General features: G+C 47.9%; 1 protein-coding gene across 1 annotated transcript; it reads left to right on the top strand.

Moving 5' to 3' along the window:
• The first annotated feature begins 767 nt into the window (after positions 1 to 767).
• On the top strand, positions 768 to 2914 carry MFSD6L (major facilitator superfamily domain containing 6 like). Its single transcript, XM_061143461.1, has one exon. The coding sequence runs from the start codon at positions 892 to 894 to the stop codon at positions 2680 to 2682; it is 1791 nt and encodes a 596-aa protein (XP_060999444.1). The 5' UTR covers positions 768 to 891; the 3' UTR covers positions 2683 to 2914.
• The last annotated feature ends 10848 nt before the right edge of the window (positions 2915 to 13762 follow it).

Here is a 13762-nt window from a genome sequence, read left to right as displayed (position 1 = left end):
GTGGCCCAAAATAAAAACCGATCCAGGACATGCATAATGTTGGTGGGGTCGGGGTGTGCTAGAGGGCTGCCTGGAGGAGCTGCCATCTCAAATCCTCCCTCGGCTGTCAGTCCCTCTCAGGGGATGTCGCCACTGGAGAAAATTGTGTTGCCTAAAGTCATGCCTCTTCCAGGGGCAGCTCATATCCAATCAGACGGTTCTAGGCCCTGGGGACAAAAATAGCACTTTGATTCTGATGGGAGAGAGACAGTCAACAAGATAAACCCCTGAAATAGAAGCCAGTAGTGTGTCTGACAGGGACTGTGCTGTGGAGGAAAATAAGCAGGAAGGTGAGCGGGTGAGCCTGGGGAGGGGGCAGGATTTGTCAGTGAGGGTGACAGGGACGGTTCCTGAGGGGGAACTGGATGGTCCTTAATCAGGGGGCCAGTGAGTAAACACCTGAAGAGTATGAAAGTGGGGGCGGGGTGTTGTATCACGATTTCCATTCTCGCTCCCCAAGTTTTCCTTGCCTCTAGCAGTTCAGGGAGGTAACTCAGCCTCGCGGGCGACGTGGGGCCCTGAGGGGCGGCCTGGAGCGCACCCCGCAGGCCCCAGCCCGCGAGCCTCCCGCACCTGCGCACGCCCCGCAGGTGTGTGCGGCGGAGGCGGCTCCGTGGGACGTGGCAGGTGCGCCCCGCAGGTGCGCAGCCCCCGCCCCCGAGGTGCGGCGTCCTCCGGGCGGGGCCACTTCCGGGCCGGTGGCCGGACGTGGGGGCGGGGGCGGCCGTTGACCCGGTGACCGCGGCGCCGCCGGAGGCTGGAGGCGCCCTGCGGCTCGCTCCCCCGCCTCCCTCCGGGGGACAGGACGCGGCGGCCGCCCCGCCCGCCCGGGTCTGAGGGAGCCGGGCAGCCATGAGCGCCAACCCCCAGTGGGACATCAGCAGGGCGCTGAGGGTAGCCAGGCTCTTCCACCTGGTGTGTGGAGTCCGGGATGCCTGCGTAACCCCGTTCCTGACCCTCTACCTGCGGCAGCTGGGCCTGGCCGCGCCCTGGGTGGGCATCCTCATGGGAACCAAGCACCTCATCGCGGCCTCCTGGGCTCCTTTCTGTGCCTTCCTGGCCAGAAGCCACCAGAAGCGGAGGGTGCTCCTGACAGCCTCGCTGCTTGGCTCGGCGGGGGCCAGCCTGTTTATGGTCCTGGTGCCGCCCCTGGACAGAGACCCAGGGGACCGCCGGTGTAATGGAAGCCACAGCTTGACCGCCGAGGGCCCACCACCGGGGGTCGCACTAACTGTGACTGTCACCTTGGCCTCAGAGCCAGCCTCCAACTCCGCAGCGGGGGCGCTCAGCCTCCCACAGGAGAGGAGTTCTGGGGTCGCTGGAACCCGTGGCTTCGGAGAAGGGCCTGGGGAAAGTGGCCAAGAACCTTTGAGTTATCCACCCACCTCCTCCGTGGGCTCCACCCAAGGAGCCAGGAACAGATCCGGAGTTCTCCATCCTGACACTCCAGGAGTGACAGGTTCTCCCCGCAAAGGTGCTTTTAGAGTGGTCAGTCCGCCACTCCCTCTGTTTGCTGGGGGCACGGCGCTGGCAAGTCCAGCCAACCAGTCAGCAGCCAAGGGGGACGGCAGGGACCTTGGCCTCTCCTTGGAAGGGCTGCAGTGGACTTTCATCCTCTCGCTGGGCTCCGTGGTGTTCTGGGAGCTGCTGACATCCCCTCTGGAGCAGGTGGCCGACGACAGCCTCTACGAATACTTGGATTTCGTGGACGCCACCGACCGCTACAGAAGCCTATGGGTGTGGAGGCTGCTGGGCACATCCGTCGGCGTGTGTGGCATCGCGGCCTTGGTGGGGCCGCTGGACTGCTTCCTGGTGGCCAGTGGCCCTCGAGGCGTGGTGCACTTCTATGGCTACTCCCTGGTCAGCGCCCTGGCTTTACTGGTGAGCATCGCCTTTCCCGTCCCTGTCTGCCGGCGGCGGGAGCCCAGCTACAGGACAGTCAAAGCCCTGTCCCTAGTGGTCGGCGACCCCCACCTCACCGTCCTGGCCCTCACCATCTTCTTGACAGGAGGTGCCACCAGCGCGGTGCAGAACTTCCTTTTCTGGCAGATGAAAGATCACGGGAGCAGCGAGCTGATCATGGGTTTCTCGGTGGCCCTGGGCCTGCTGGGGGAAATTCTCCTTCATCCTTTCAAAGCTCCGCTGCTTAGGAAGCTGTCTAGGGTGGGCACAGTGGGGCTGGGGCTGGGCTGCCTGGCGGGGCAGCTGCTGTATTACTCATTTCTCTGGAGCTGGTGGTCCGTGCTGCCCGCTCAGATCTTGAGCGCCCTCAGCCACGGGGCTCTGTGGTGGGCAGTCACCACCTCCATAGAGCACCTGGCCACTCCTGGAACAGAGAGACCCCTCAGCGCCCTGTTCCGAGGCCACGTTTGTGAGAGCGGGGCCAGCCTGGGCAGCTTTGTGGGGGGCTTCGTGGTGATGCGCTTCAGCCTGCCTGTGCTCTTCCAGGCCTGCTGCGTCCTCCTGTTGCTCTGGCTGGCCTTGTTCCTGTCCATCCAGCCCAGACTGCCCCAGGAGCGGAAAATCAACTACTCCAAGCTGCTGGCTGTGGAGGCCAGTGACACAAGTGACTCTGAGCAGGGGACCGAACGGGACTGGCTAGTGAAGGCCATGAGGGAGGACCACTCTGACTGGAGGGGCTGAAAGACAGAGCCAGGATGCACACTGGTCCGGGAAGGAGCCGGATGGATGGACAAGACTCAGTCTGCTGAGGGCAAAGCCCACGAGTCCCACAGGGCTGCAGGAAGCCCTGGGAGAGAGAAGTGTGTCTGTGCTGAAGCTCCACGGGGTCATCTCACTGCATGATTTTCTTTACTTTTGTAGTAAAAGGAGATTCATCTTTTGGCCATTCAATCTTTTGAAAATAATGGTGCAAGAATACATTTGCTATAAAACAAAAAATGTTCCCTCTGTAGTCACTCTGTTGGTGATGGGGTTTGGAAAAGCTTTGCATGGTTTGTTGTTGATTTCAGCTGTGGCTGAAGTATTCAGATGAAGCTGATGGGGCTGGGAAGGCGATGGGACCTGCAGGATTCAGTTGGCAGAGGGGGCCACGACTTTGGTGAGTCACGTGCATTCCTGTAAATCCTAAGGCAAGAGCCCTATCCTATAGGGCAGGTCAGGATGGTAATGAAACCAAAACTCTTCTCTTTGCCTGTCTCTCTCTGCATTGATATACAAGTGCCATACTCACACCCAGATACTTAAGTCTCCAATAAGAGAAAGTGATGGGAAGTGTAATGTGTATTGGATGGATGTGGAGGTGAATAGGTTTTCATTCTTGCTCTCCAGTGTGTGTGTCACCAGGAGTAGGATCCTAGACTCGTCTCCCATATTTTGGTCAGAGCAAAAGTCATTTCACGTCCTTTGGACCCAATTTTGCAGACTCTACCACGTAAGAGCATGTGGAGATTTTTTGCATCTGCTTTGATGAGGGTGCGGCAGCCTCCTTACAGCCAGGATGCTACAGATGGTCTATACTACCCCCAGAGCCAGGATGCTACAGGTGGTCCACAAGCTACCTGTGCCATTGGACCGCCCACAACAGCCTTATGAATCAATCAGAATCATCCACTGCATCTTTTAAAAATTTTACTTGACTGCATCAGGTCTTAGGATCGGTACGCAGGATCTTCAGTGTTCATTGGGACATGTGGAATCTTTTAGTTGCAGCATGTGGGATCTAGTTCCCCGACCAGGGATCGAACCCAGGCCCCCTGCATTGGGAGTGCTGTCATCTTAGCCACTGGATCACCAGGGAAGTTCCTAGAATGTACCCTTTTATGTCCAATTTCTTGCGCTCAGCATAATTGCAATGGTTTCTGATACTAGCTACTGCTAGTAGCTAGTGGAGTCACACTGCAGGTTAAGAAGCACACAGCTGCCCTCAATTCAGACACAAGCCACAAATTTGGGGGTCCTCAGGATCACTCTCACTTCTGACCAACTGGCTACAAATTTGGGGTTCCTACTTTCCTCCTCAGGTTCAATAATTCACTAGAATGACTCCCAGAACCTAGGAAAGCACTGCATGAATGATTACAGTTTTACTGTAGACAAAAGATACAATTCAGAACAGCCAAGAGAAGAGACTCATAGAGTGAGGTTCAGAGAGTCCCAAAGGTGAAGTGGCCAAGTCCTCTCCCCATGGAATCAGGACCCCTCACCTCTGAGCACACCGATATCCACTGGGGAGACTCCAGCATCTGCGGTTTTTACCAGGACTCCATTATAGCTGCATGGTTCATTGAGTCATTTAGCCACTGTCCACTTCCCAGAAGTCAGGCTGATGTCACAGGACTCAAAGCCCCAAACTTCTCTTCCAGCATGTGGTTGGTCTATCTGGCATGGCAGCTTTCTGAGTCATCTTATTAGCATCAGGGTCCCTCATTTGTCACTCCATTAACATAAGTCAGAGGCCCGTCCTGAGTCATCTCATTAGCATAAACCAGGGCCTATCTTTAGTTACTTCATTAACATAAACCAGGGGCCCTCCCAGAGCCACCTCATTACCATAAATACAGGTGTGGTCCAGAGAGACCCACCAAGAATAACAAGGACACTCATACCTTAGGAAATTTCAAGAATTTAGAGGCTGTCTTCCAGAAACCAGAAATAAAGACCAGCTGGCAGGCCCAACAGAAAACATCGATACACAGGGATCACGACAAGTCAAGCTGAATGTCAAGTGAGAAGTTCAAATAGTATTTCAGGAAGAGCAGGGTAGGCATGATGGTTGAGTGCAGGGAGAAAAAGGAATGGAGATGATCAAATAGGCTTGCATATTGAAAGAATGATCAAGTCACAAAGACTTAGACCCAAGATGTATGACTTTAGTAACAAGCCATTGAATCAGTTCAGCTTCATACCATTAAAAGTAAATGAAATTCTTAGCTGGCAGCCAGCCTTGTGGCTATCAGAGATACTGAATTCTAGCACATGTTTGTTCCAGCTCAGAGGAAAGTAAAAATTGGAGGCACCATTAACCTTTCTGCCCAGGCTGACTTAAACCATCATTTCCCAGGGGAGTTTTGCAGAACACTTGATTTTAGCGGGATGGGGGGTGGGGGGTAGGGGCATTAAAAAAGAATTCTTGGCTAAACAATTTAAGAAATGGCGTAAATGATGTCACCTCTTAGAAACTTATAATACATATGAGCATTTAAAGACTGGAAAGCCCCGTAGCCAACAAATTTGTTTAGCTTTGTCGGCCCTGTAATTCCCCTGAGGTAACAGACACCGCAACCTGCTTCAAGGTGCACAGATCACTACCTTGCAGAACTAGTGTTCCCTAGAGGGTACTTTGGAAAACACCAGTGTTGGTAGTTTTCTGTGTGACCTTTTGTTTTTTCCCCAACAATTTTGTTTGTTTTTGGGTGTGTTGGGTCTTCGTTGCTGCGTGGACTCTTCTCTAGTTTCAGCGAGCAGGGGCTACTCTCTAGTTGTAGTGCTCTGGCTTCTCATTGCAGTGGCTTTTCTTGTTGCAGAGCACAGACTCTAGGGTATATGGGCTTCAATAGTTGCGGCTCCCGGGTTCTAGAGCACAGGCTTAATAGTTGTGGCACATGGGCTTAGCTGCTCCCAGGCATGTGGTATCTTCCCAGACCAGGGATTGAACCTGTTATCCCTGCATTGGCAGGCAGATTCTTTACCACTGAGCCACCAAGGAAGTGAGCTTTTGGACTCAGGGAGAAATCTGGGCCCCAACCTGAGTGGCAAAAATCTGGGGTATCCATGCTAAGACAAAGCCATCTCATTAAGTCAGAGCATCCACTCATTTTACAGGTGAAGCAAGTAAGGCTCAGAAGGTTAAAATTCAAAACCAGCCTTCCAGCCTCCAGAACTGTGAGAAAACATCTATGGTTTAAACCACCCAGCCCATGGTGTTTTATTATGGCAGCCGGAGAAAACTAATACAGTATGCAAAGGAGTGTCAGAGATGGAATCAATAATATAGCCCCTGGTTATTGATTAATAATAAAGTAGAGGTCAGAGAAGAAGGAGGTACCAAGGATCATGGATGACTTTGCAATTCTGAACCCAGGTGATGAGGGAAAAGGTCTGTAGAAGTGGCAGAGTCCAGAGTGATAGAAAACCAGCGCCTAAATCATAAAAATGGAAGACAATATAGCAAAAACACTCCTAGGCCTGCCAGCTCCCTTCTACAACAGATGACTGTCACTGAGCCCAGGGATGCAGCTGTTTAGTGATACTTGTGATGTGGGGCAGAGCAGAAGGCATTCATAATATCCAAAGGCTTTTCCAGAGCTACGTTCAGGAAACCTGACTCTCTTTTCAGCTCTGTTAGGGAAATAGCTTGGAGACATGAGTTTGGATTGGATTGAAGTTCATCTGGATCCTGGCAGTCTGTGGTCTGTGATGGGAGGGTGATGTGGTGAGGTGGCTTCTGCTACAGAAGCAAGCTTAACATATGACCCCTCGGGCAAATCACTTACCTGTTGGTCTCATCTTCCAAGTCTGAAAAACAAGATCTTGGTCTCTATGATCTTTTAAGTTGTGCCATCTGATGACATGATCCCTTCCTTTGAGCCAACGTCACGCTGCTTTGGCCCTTCTTACCCAGCAAAGCTGCATGGTGTCCTGGAACCCAAGGGATGTGGGTTCTAAATGTTTATTTTCATTTCTGAGTCTGGCAAGGAGCCCCTGGTCTGCTGTGCAGCTTGGCCACATGGAGCCCCAAGCCCCAACCCTAGATGACCCCCCTGCCCTCAGAGCCAGGGTCCCAGGGCATGAACCCAGAGGCAGTCCCTGGGGGCTAGAACTGCATGCCTATGGGTAGGGGATCCAGGGCAGGGGTTTTGGGGGGCAGGTCTGAGATGTAAGGGGGAGGCCCAAGCAGGCATCTTCAGTGCAGGAAACTTCATCCTTGGTTTGTTTGTTCAGTCGTCAAGTCATGTCCAACTCTTTGCAACCCAGTACGCCAGGCTTCCCTGTCCCTCACCATCTCCCAGAGTTTGCCCAAGTTCATGTCCATTGATGCCATCCAAGCATCTCATCCTCTGTCATCTCCATAGCCTCCTTCCCAGCATCAGGGTCTTTTCCACTGAGTTGGCTCTTTGCATCAGGTAGTCAAAGTATTGGAGCTTTAGCTTCAGCATCAGTCCTTCCAATGAGTGTTCAGGGTTAATTTCCTTTACAACCGACTGGTCCTTGCTGTCCAAGCAACTCTCAAGAGTCTTCGCCAGCACCCCAGTTTGAAAGCATCAATTCTTGGCCCTCTGCCTTCTTTATGGTCCAGCTCTCACATCTGTACATGACTACTGGAAAGACCATAGTCTTGTCTATACTAATGTCATCGAAATTCCAGCTTTGCACATGCCAACCATCATAGGCTGCAGCCCCAGACTCCTGTGTCACCTCTGCCCTGTGCAAGGGGCGAGGGCATCCTCTCAGGCCAGAGAGGCCATTTTCTAGCTCCACATGGAGTATGTGCAAGAGGTGTAGGCCGAGGGCCATAAGCGAAGGGTTGCTGACCCAAACCAAGACTGGAAGTGAGGGGAAGGGGGTCAGCTCACAGTTCAGAAGTATTCCACCAGGGGGCACCAAACTCACGGGAAAATGCCCCCACTGGCTTCCTTGGGCAAACCCTGTCCCAGCTCCCCAAAGCTCCAACTCAGGGTGAGGCCAGCTTCCTGAGGACCCTGTAGCTCCTGGAGCTGGAAAGACAGAAAAAAAAAAAACCCGAGCATTAGGTGCCACTGCTGCTGTCACTGATGCTGAGCTAGCTCTGAGTGAGAGACAGGACACCTCCAGGAGACGGGGTGCAAACACAGGTACCAGCAGCGCTGCCAGCCCAGAGCAGCCCCGCAGTTATCTCTTCCTGAGACAGGCTACCCTTCTGTTGCTTCAGCCTTGATCAGGGTGGGCGACAGTCAGTGTTAAGTGTGACAGAAACAGGGCAAGCGGCTGCATGGCCCACTTGAAGATCCAAGGGTTCATATCTAGAATAAAGAAAGAACTATATTTAGAAAGATGGTAACGACAACCCTATATGCAAAACAGAAAAAGAGACACAGAAGTACAGAACAGACTTTTGAACTCTGTGGGAGAAGGTGAGGGTGGGATGTTTCGAAAGAACAGCATGTATATTATCTATGGTGAAACAGATCACCAGCCCAGGTGGGATGCATGAGACAAGTGCTCGGGCCTGGTGCACTGGGAAGACCCAGAGGAATCAGGTGGAGAGGGAGGTGGGAAGGGGGATTGGGATGGGGAATACGTGTAACTCTATGGCTGATTCATATCAATGTATGACAAAACCCACTGAAATGTTGTGAAGTAATTAGCCTCCAACTAATAAAAAAAAAAAAAGAAAGAAAGAACTAGAACATAACAAAATCAAACAACCTGATTAGAAACATAGGCAAAGGACTCAAATAGACATTTTGCCTTAGACTATATACAAGTGGCCAACAAGTACCCGAAAAGATACTTTATTTCAATAACCATTTTGTAGTTGTTCAGTCGCCCAGTCATGTCCAACTCTTCGCAACCCCATGAACTGCAGCATGCCAGGCCTCTCTGTCCCTCACTATCTCCCAGAGTTTGCCCAAGTTCATGTCCATTGCATCTGTGTTGCCATCCAACCATCTCATCCTCTGTCGCCCTCTTCTCCGTCTCCAATAACCATTCAGTCAGTCAGTCACTCACTCACTTAGTCGCGTCCGACTCTTTGTGACCCCATGAACCGCAGCATGCCAGGCCTCCCTGTCCATCACCAACTCCTGGAGTCCACCCAAACTCATGTCCATCGAGTCAGTAATGCCATCCAGCCATCTCATCCTCTGTTGTCCCCTTCTCCTCCTGCCCCCAATCCCTCCCAGCATCAGGCTCTTTTCCAATAACCATTAGGGAAATGCAGACTGAAACCATGGTGAGACACTGCTTCATATGCATTAGGATGGCTGCTATTAAAAAAAAAAAAAGCAGAAACAAAAAAACCCAGACAATATGAGAACAGCTCTGGTCAGGTGGCTGTCCTGGGCCCACCAGGACCTGGGAGTCAGGGTGTGTGTGGTCAGAGCTGGCTACAGCCTCATGCTTGATCTGTGTTGACCTGATGACCTTGAAAAAAAAAAAAAAAACCCAGACAATAGCAAGTGTTGACAAAGATATGGAGAAATTGAAACCCTTGTGCCCTGTTGAGGGAAACAAAAAATGCTGCCTTTTTCTGAATATAGGTCCGGTGAGGAAGCCTGATGTAGCTGTACCAGCACCTGCACAGAACAACTGCCTCATCTTTTTCTCATTTCCAATCACCTTTCCCCATACTCCGCATGCCTCAAACCACCCCACTTCTTCATCCTGTAAATACCCCAAGGCCTTGGCCTTCCAGGAGATGGATCTGAGGTAAGTTCTCCCATCTCCTGGCTTGTCTGCCTCCTAAACAGACCCTTTCTCTGCAGCAAACCTCAGCATCCCAGGCTCACTGCACATTGGGGAGACGAACCTGGCTTGCTGACACCATGAGGTCCTTCCCATGGTCAGACTCTTTTTTTTTCAATTATTTTTATTAGTTGGAGGCTAATTACTTCGAAACATTGCAGTGGGTTTTGTCATACATTGACATGAATCAGCCATGGAGTTACATGTATTCCCCATCCCGATCCCCCCTCCCACCTCCCCCCCGACCCGATTCCCCTGGGTCCTCCCAGTGCACCTGGCCCGAGCACCTGTCTCATGCATCCCACCCCATGGTCAGACTCTTACAGACAGAAAGTAGATGGTTGTTACCAGGGCTGGGGGCCGGGGGAAATGGGAGGTGTCGTTTCATGGGCATGGTGTTTTATTTTTCCAAGGTGAAAGAGGATGGAGGTTGGTTGCACAACTACGTGAATGGATTTATTTCTCCTGAACTGTACACTTACACATATTTAAGGTGGTCAATTTTATGTTTTACCACAATTTTTTTTTTAGTAAAAGAGGCAGGTCTAAAGGAGGAAGAATCTGTCTCCTCTTGAGTTTGGCTCTGGGAGTTGAGGTTTCTGAGATGAACAGTAGATTCTCAATTCTGTTCCTGTAGCACTAAGAGAGCTTGAGGTTGCCCTGAGGTAGGAGGGCCGCTGCCTCCTTCCTTCAGCGAAGAGCTGCTCCTTCGCTCTTCAGCTACTAAAAACACTGGTGGTCCAGTGTTTAAGGCCTTGTGCTTTCACTTCGGGGGCTGGAGGTTTGATTACCTGATAGGGGAAGTTGTGGATGCTCACGACAGGGCAAAAAAAAGACTTAGCAAGGCCTAAGCAATTGTAGGGCCCGGAGGGTTGTTCTCCACCCTGCAAGGAATTTGAACTGTTTGGGAAATGGAAGGATTTCGGGGAACTCACAAGCTGGCGATGCTCTTCTCCAGACTGTGAGCCAGGATGAAGAATCATACCTTGCATTTTCAAAAGTGAATTCCTCCTGAGACTTTCAAGCTGTGGTCTATGACCTTCGTTCCAACTATAATTTTAGCCAAGGTTAAATTGGAGCGTTTGAAGCTCTCAGTTCATATTTCCACAGTATCCTTTCACCAGTGTTTTATCTGGTGTCATTTTTTTCTCTTCTTTTTAAAAATTTTTTATTTTAAATTGCAGTATAGCTGATTTATGATGTTGTGTTAGTTTCAGGTGTATAGCAAAGTGATTCAGTTGTATGTACACATTTTTTTTTCAGGTTCTTTTCCCGTATAGGTTATTGTGTGTGTGCTCAGTTGCTCAGTCTTGTCCAGCTCTTTGTGACCCCATGGACTGTAGCCCACCAGGCTCCTCTGTCCATGGGATTTCCCAAGCAAGAATACTGAAGTGGGTTGCCATTCCCTTCTCCAGGGGATCTTCCTGACGCAGGGACCAAATCCAGGTCTCCTGTGTTGCAGGCAGATTCTTTACCATCTGAGCCACCAGGGAAGACCCCTATATATAGCAGTATATATATGTTAATCCCAACCTCCTAATTTATGCCCCACCCCCACCACCACTGTTTCCTTTGGTAACCATAAATTTGTTTTCTAAGGCTGTGAGTTTGATTTATAAAAAGCTCACTTGTATCATTTTTTAAGGATTCTACATATAAGTTATGTAATACCTATCTTTCTCCATCTGACTTAGTATGATAATCTCTAGGTCCTTCCATGTTGCTGCAAATGGCATTATTTCATTCTTTTTTATGGCTGAGCAATATTCCATTGTATATATGTACCACATCTTCTTTATCCATTCATCTTCTGATGGACATTTAGGTTGCTTCCATGTCTTGGCTACTGTAAATAGTGCTGCTGTGAACATTGAGGGGGCATGTATTTTTTTGAATTACGGTTTTCTGTGGATATATGTCCAGGAGTAAGATTGCTGGATCTTATAGTAGCTTGCTTTTAGTTTTTCAAGGAACCTCCATACTGTTCTCCACAGCAGAAGCACCAACTTGCAGCCTTAAGGTAACAAGCACGGGCAAAAACAATCCCACACTTAGTTGCACAGGGCTTTTTTGCTTAGTTACTCTTTTCTGTAGTTTGTATTTAATGTTTCTGAAAGACCTGTGTTTGGTTTTGTTAATTTTGTCCACTGTTTTGCTCTCTTTTCATTTCTCCCATTATTTTTATTGCCTTCCTCCTTCTTTCTGTGGGTTCACTATGTTGCTGCCCTTTTTTTCCCCCTAACTTCTTGAGTTACACACTAACACCTTTTATTCCCAGTGTTTCTTGCTTTCCAATAAACGTAGTCAAGGTTTTAATTTCCCTTATGTGCTGCTTTAGTATAAATTTGGACATTGTAATTCAGCACAAACCTTAGCACTGTAATTCAGTTCTAAGTATTTCATAATTTCCCTTGTCATTTCCTCTTCAGCCCAAAAATAATTTTAATTTTTTCCTAGGAATATGAGATTTTTAAGAGTTCTCCTTTTATTCAATCCTAACTGTATTCATTATAGTTGGAAAATATAGCCAGTGTCATTCTTTGTAATTTGTGGAGATTTTCTTTGCTGGGTCAGTATAAAGAGTTATGTGTGTACATATATTTTAGTTTAAGATTATTAGCTGTGTTAGTCAAATATTCTATCTTGCTTATCTTTGATCTTCTTGATGTATCCTATTCTGAAAGAGTTGAGATACCATCTCCAAATGTAACTGTTGATACATTCATTTCCCTCATTTTTTCATTCATTTATTTATTTAAGTATAGTTAATATATAAGTTTTGGGTGTATAACATATATAGTGATTCAATTTTTTTAAGGTTAGACTCTGTAGTTATTATAAAATATTGGTTATATTCCACATGTTGTACAATATATCCCTGTAGCTTACATTATACATAATAGTTTATATGTCTTAATTCCCTACTCCTATTTTTCTCCTCCCCATTTTCCCTATTTTAGTTGTTTTTTGCTTTATATATTTTGAGGACACATTGCTGGGCATGTATGTGTTTATGATGTTATTTCTTCTTCTTTTTCTGGTCATACTGCACAGCTTGTGGGACCTCAGTTCCCCAACCAGGAACTGAGCCCAGATCATGGCAGTGAAAGCCCAGAATCCTAACCACTAGGCAACCAGGGAATTCCCTGTTGTTTCTCCTTAATTTATTTTTTTCCTTATTAGCATATAGCATCTCTGTTTTCCCTTTGTTAATTTTTACCTTAAATTCATTTTTTTCTTCTGATATTAAAATTGCTACTGTGGAATTCTTTCTTTTTTAATGTGCCAGAATTTTTTCTCCAATTTTGCTTTAACAATCTCTTATTTAAAAAAAAAAACACATTATAGCATGTTGATTTTATTTTATTTTATTTTATTTTATTATTTTTTGTTTTTTTGCATGTTGATTTTAGAGTCAGTCAGAGAGTCTCTGTATTTTGATTTGTGAGTTTAATTTATCCTCGTTTATGTTTATTAATGTTGTGTTAGGGCTTCCATCTACTGTCTCATTTTGTGTTTTCTGTTTACTATATTTTCTTTCTACTCCTTTCCATCTTTGGAATGGTTCCCAATGCCCTTTCTTCAGTGAGAAAGTTTGGATTTTCTACTTTCCATTGGCAAAATCAAATTATTCTGTAGAAAATAATACATTTCATTTATACGCTTCTCATGGTTAACCCTAGCTTATTATGACCCTTACTTATGTTTATTCTTGCCCCGGTCAACTTCTTTTTAACATTTTATTTATTTATTGCTGAGCTGGGTCTTCATTGCTTTGCTTGGGCTTCCTCTAGTTGCAGTGAGTTGACTTCTCATTGCAGCTGGCCTCTCTTGTTGTGGAGCATGGGCTGTGGCTTAGTTACTCCATAGCATGTGGAATCTTCCTGGACCAGGGATTGAACTGGTATCCCCTGCATCGGCAGGTGGATTCTTATCCACTGCACCACCAGGGAAGCCTCCCTGTCAACTTCTTAACAAATCTATGTGTTTCCTTAAAAAGGACAAGCTCTCTAGCATGATTTCAGCAGCCTCCAGTGTTTCCTCCCTCTGTCAGTTTCTCATGCCCCTTCCCCAGCCACACTTCTAGTACACAGTTTTATTTCTGAATTAGCTGGGTTTTTAATTTATTTAATATGTATAATAATTTCCTTATATAACTTGCATATCTCATTGCTTCATCCTCGATTCAATTCATTTCCCATATTCCTGAGGCACTTTTTTTTTTTTAATGCTTTCTAGGGAGATCAACTTCTGAAATAGTGAAGTGTGGTTCTTGGTGAACCACTCTCCCACAAAAACATCAAAAATATTGACAATA

The sequence above is a fragment of the Dama dama genome, chromosome 5, assembly GCF_033118175.1.
Source record: "Dama dama isolate Ldn47 chromosome 5, ASM3311817v1, whole genome shotgun sequence".
NCBI lineage: Eukaryota > Metazoa > Chordata > Mammalia > Artiodactyla > Cervidae > Dama > Dama dama.
This window is presented reverse-complemented; position numbering and strand designations above follow the sequence as displayed.

Coding starts and splice junctions, on each gene's coding strand:
- MFSD6L (XM_061143461.1), top strand. CDS start 892: ATGAGCGCCAACCCCCAGTGGGACATCAGCAGGGCGCTGAGGGTAGCC.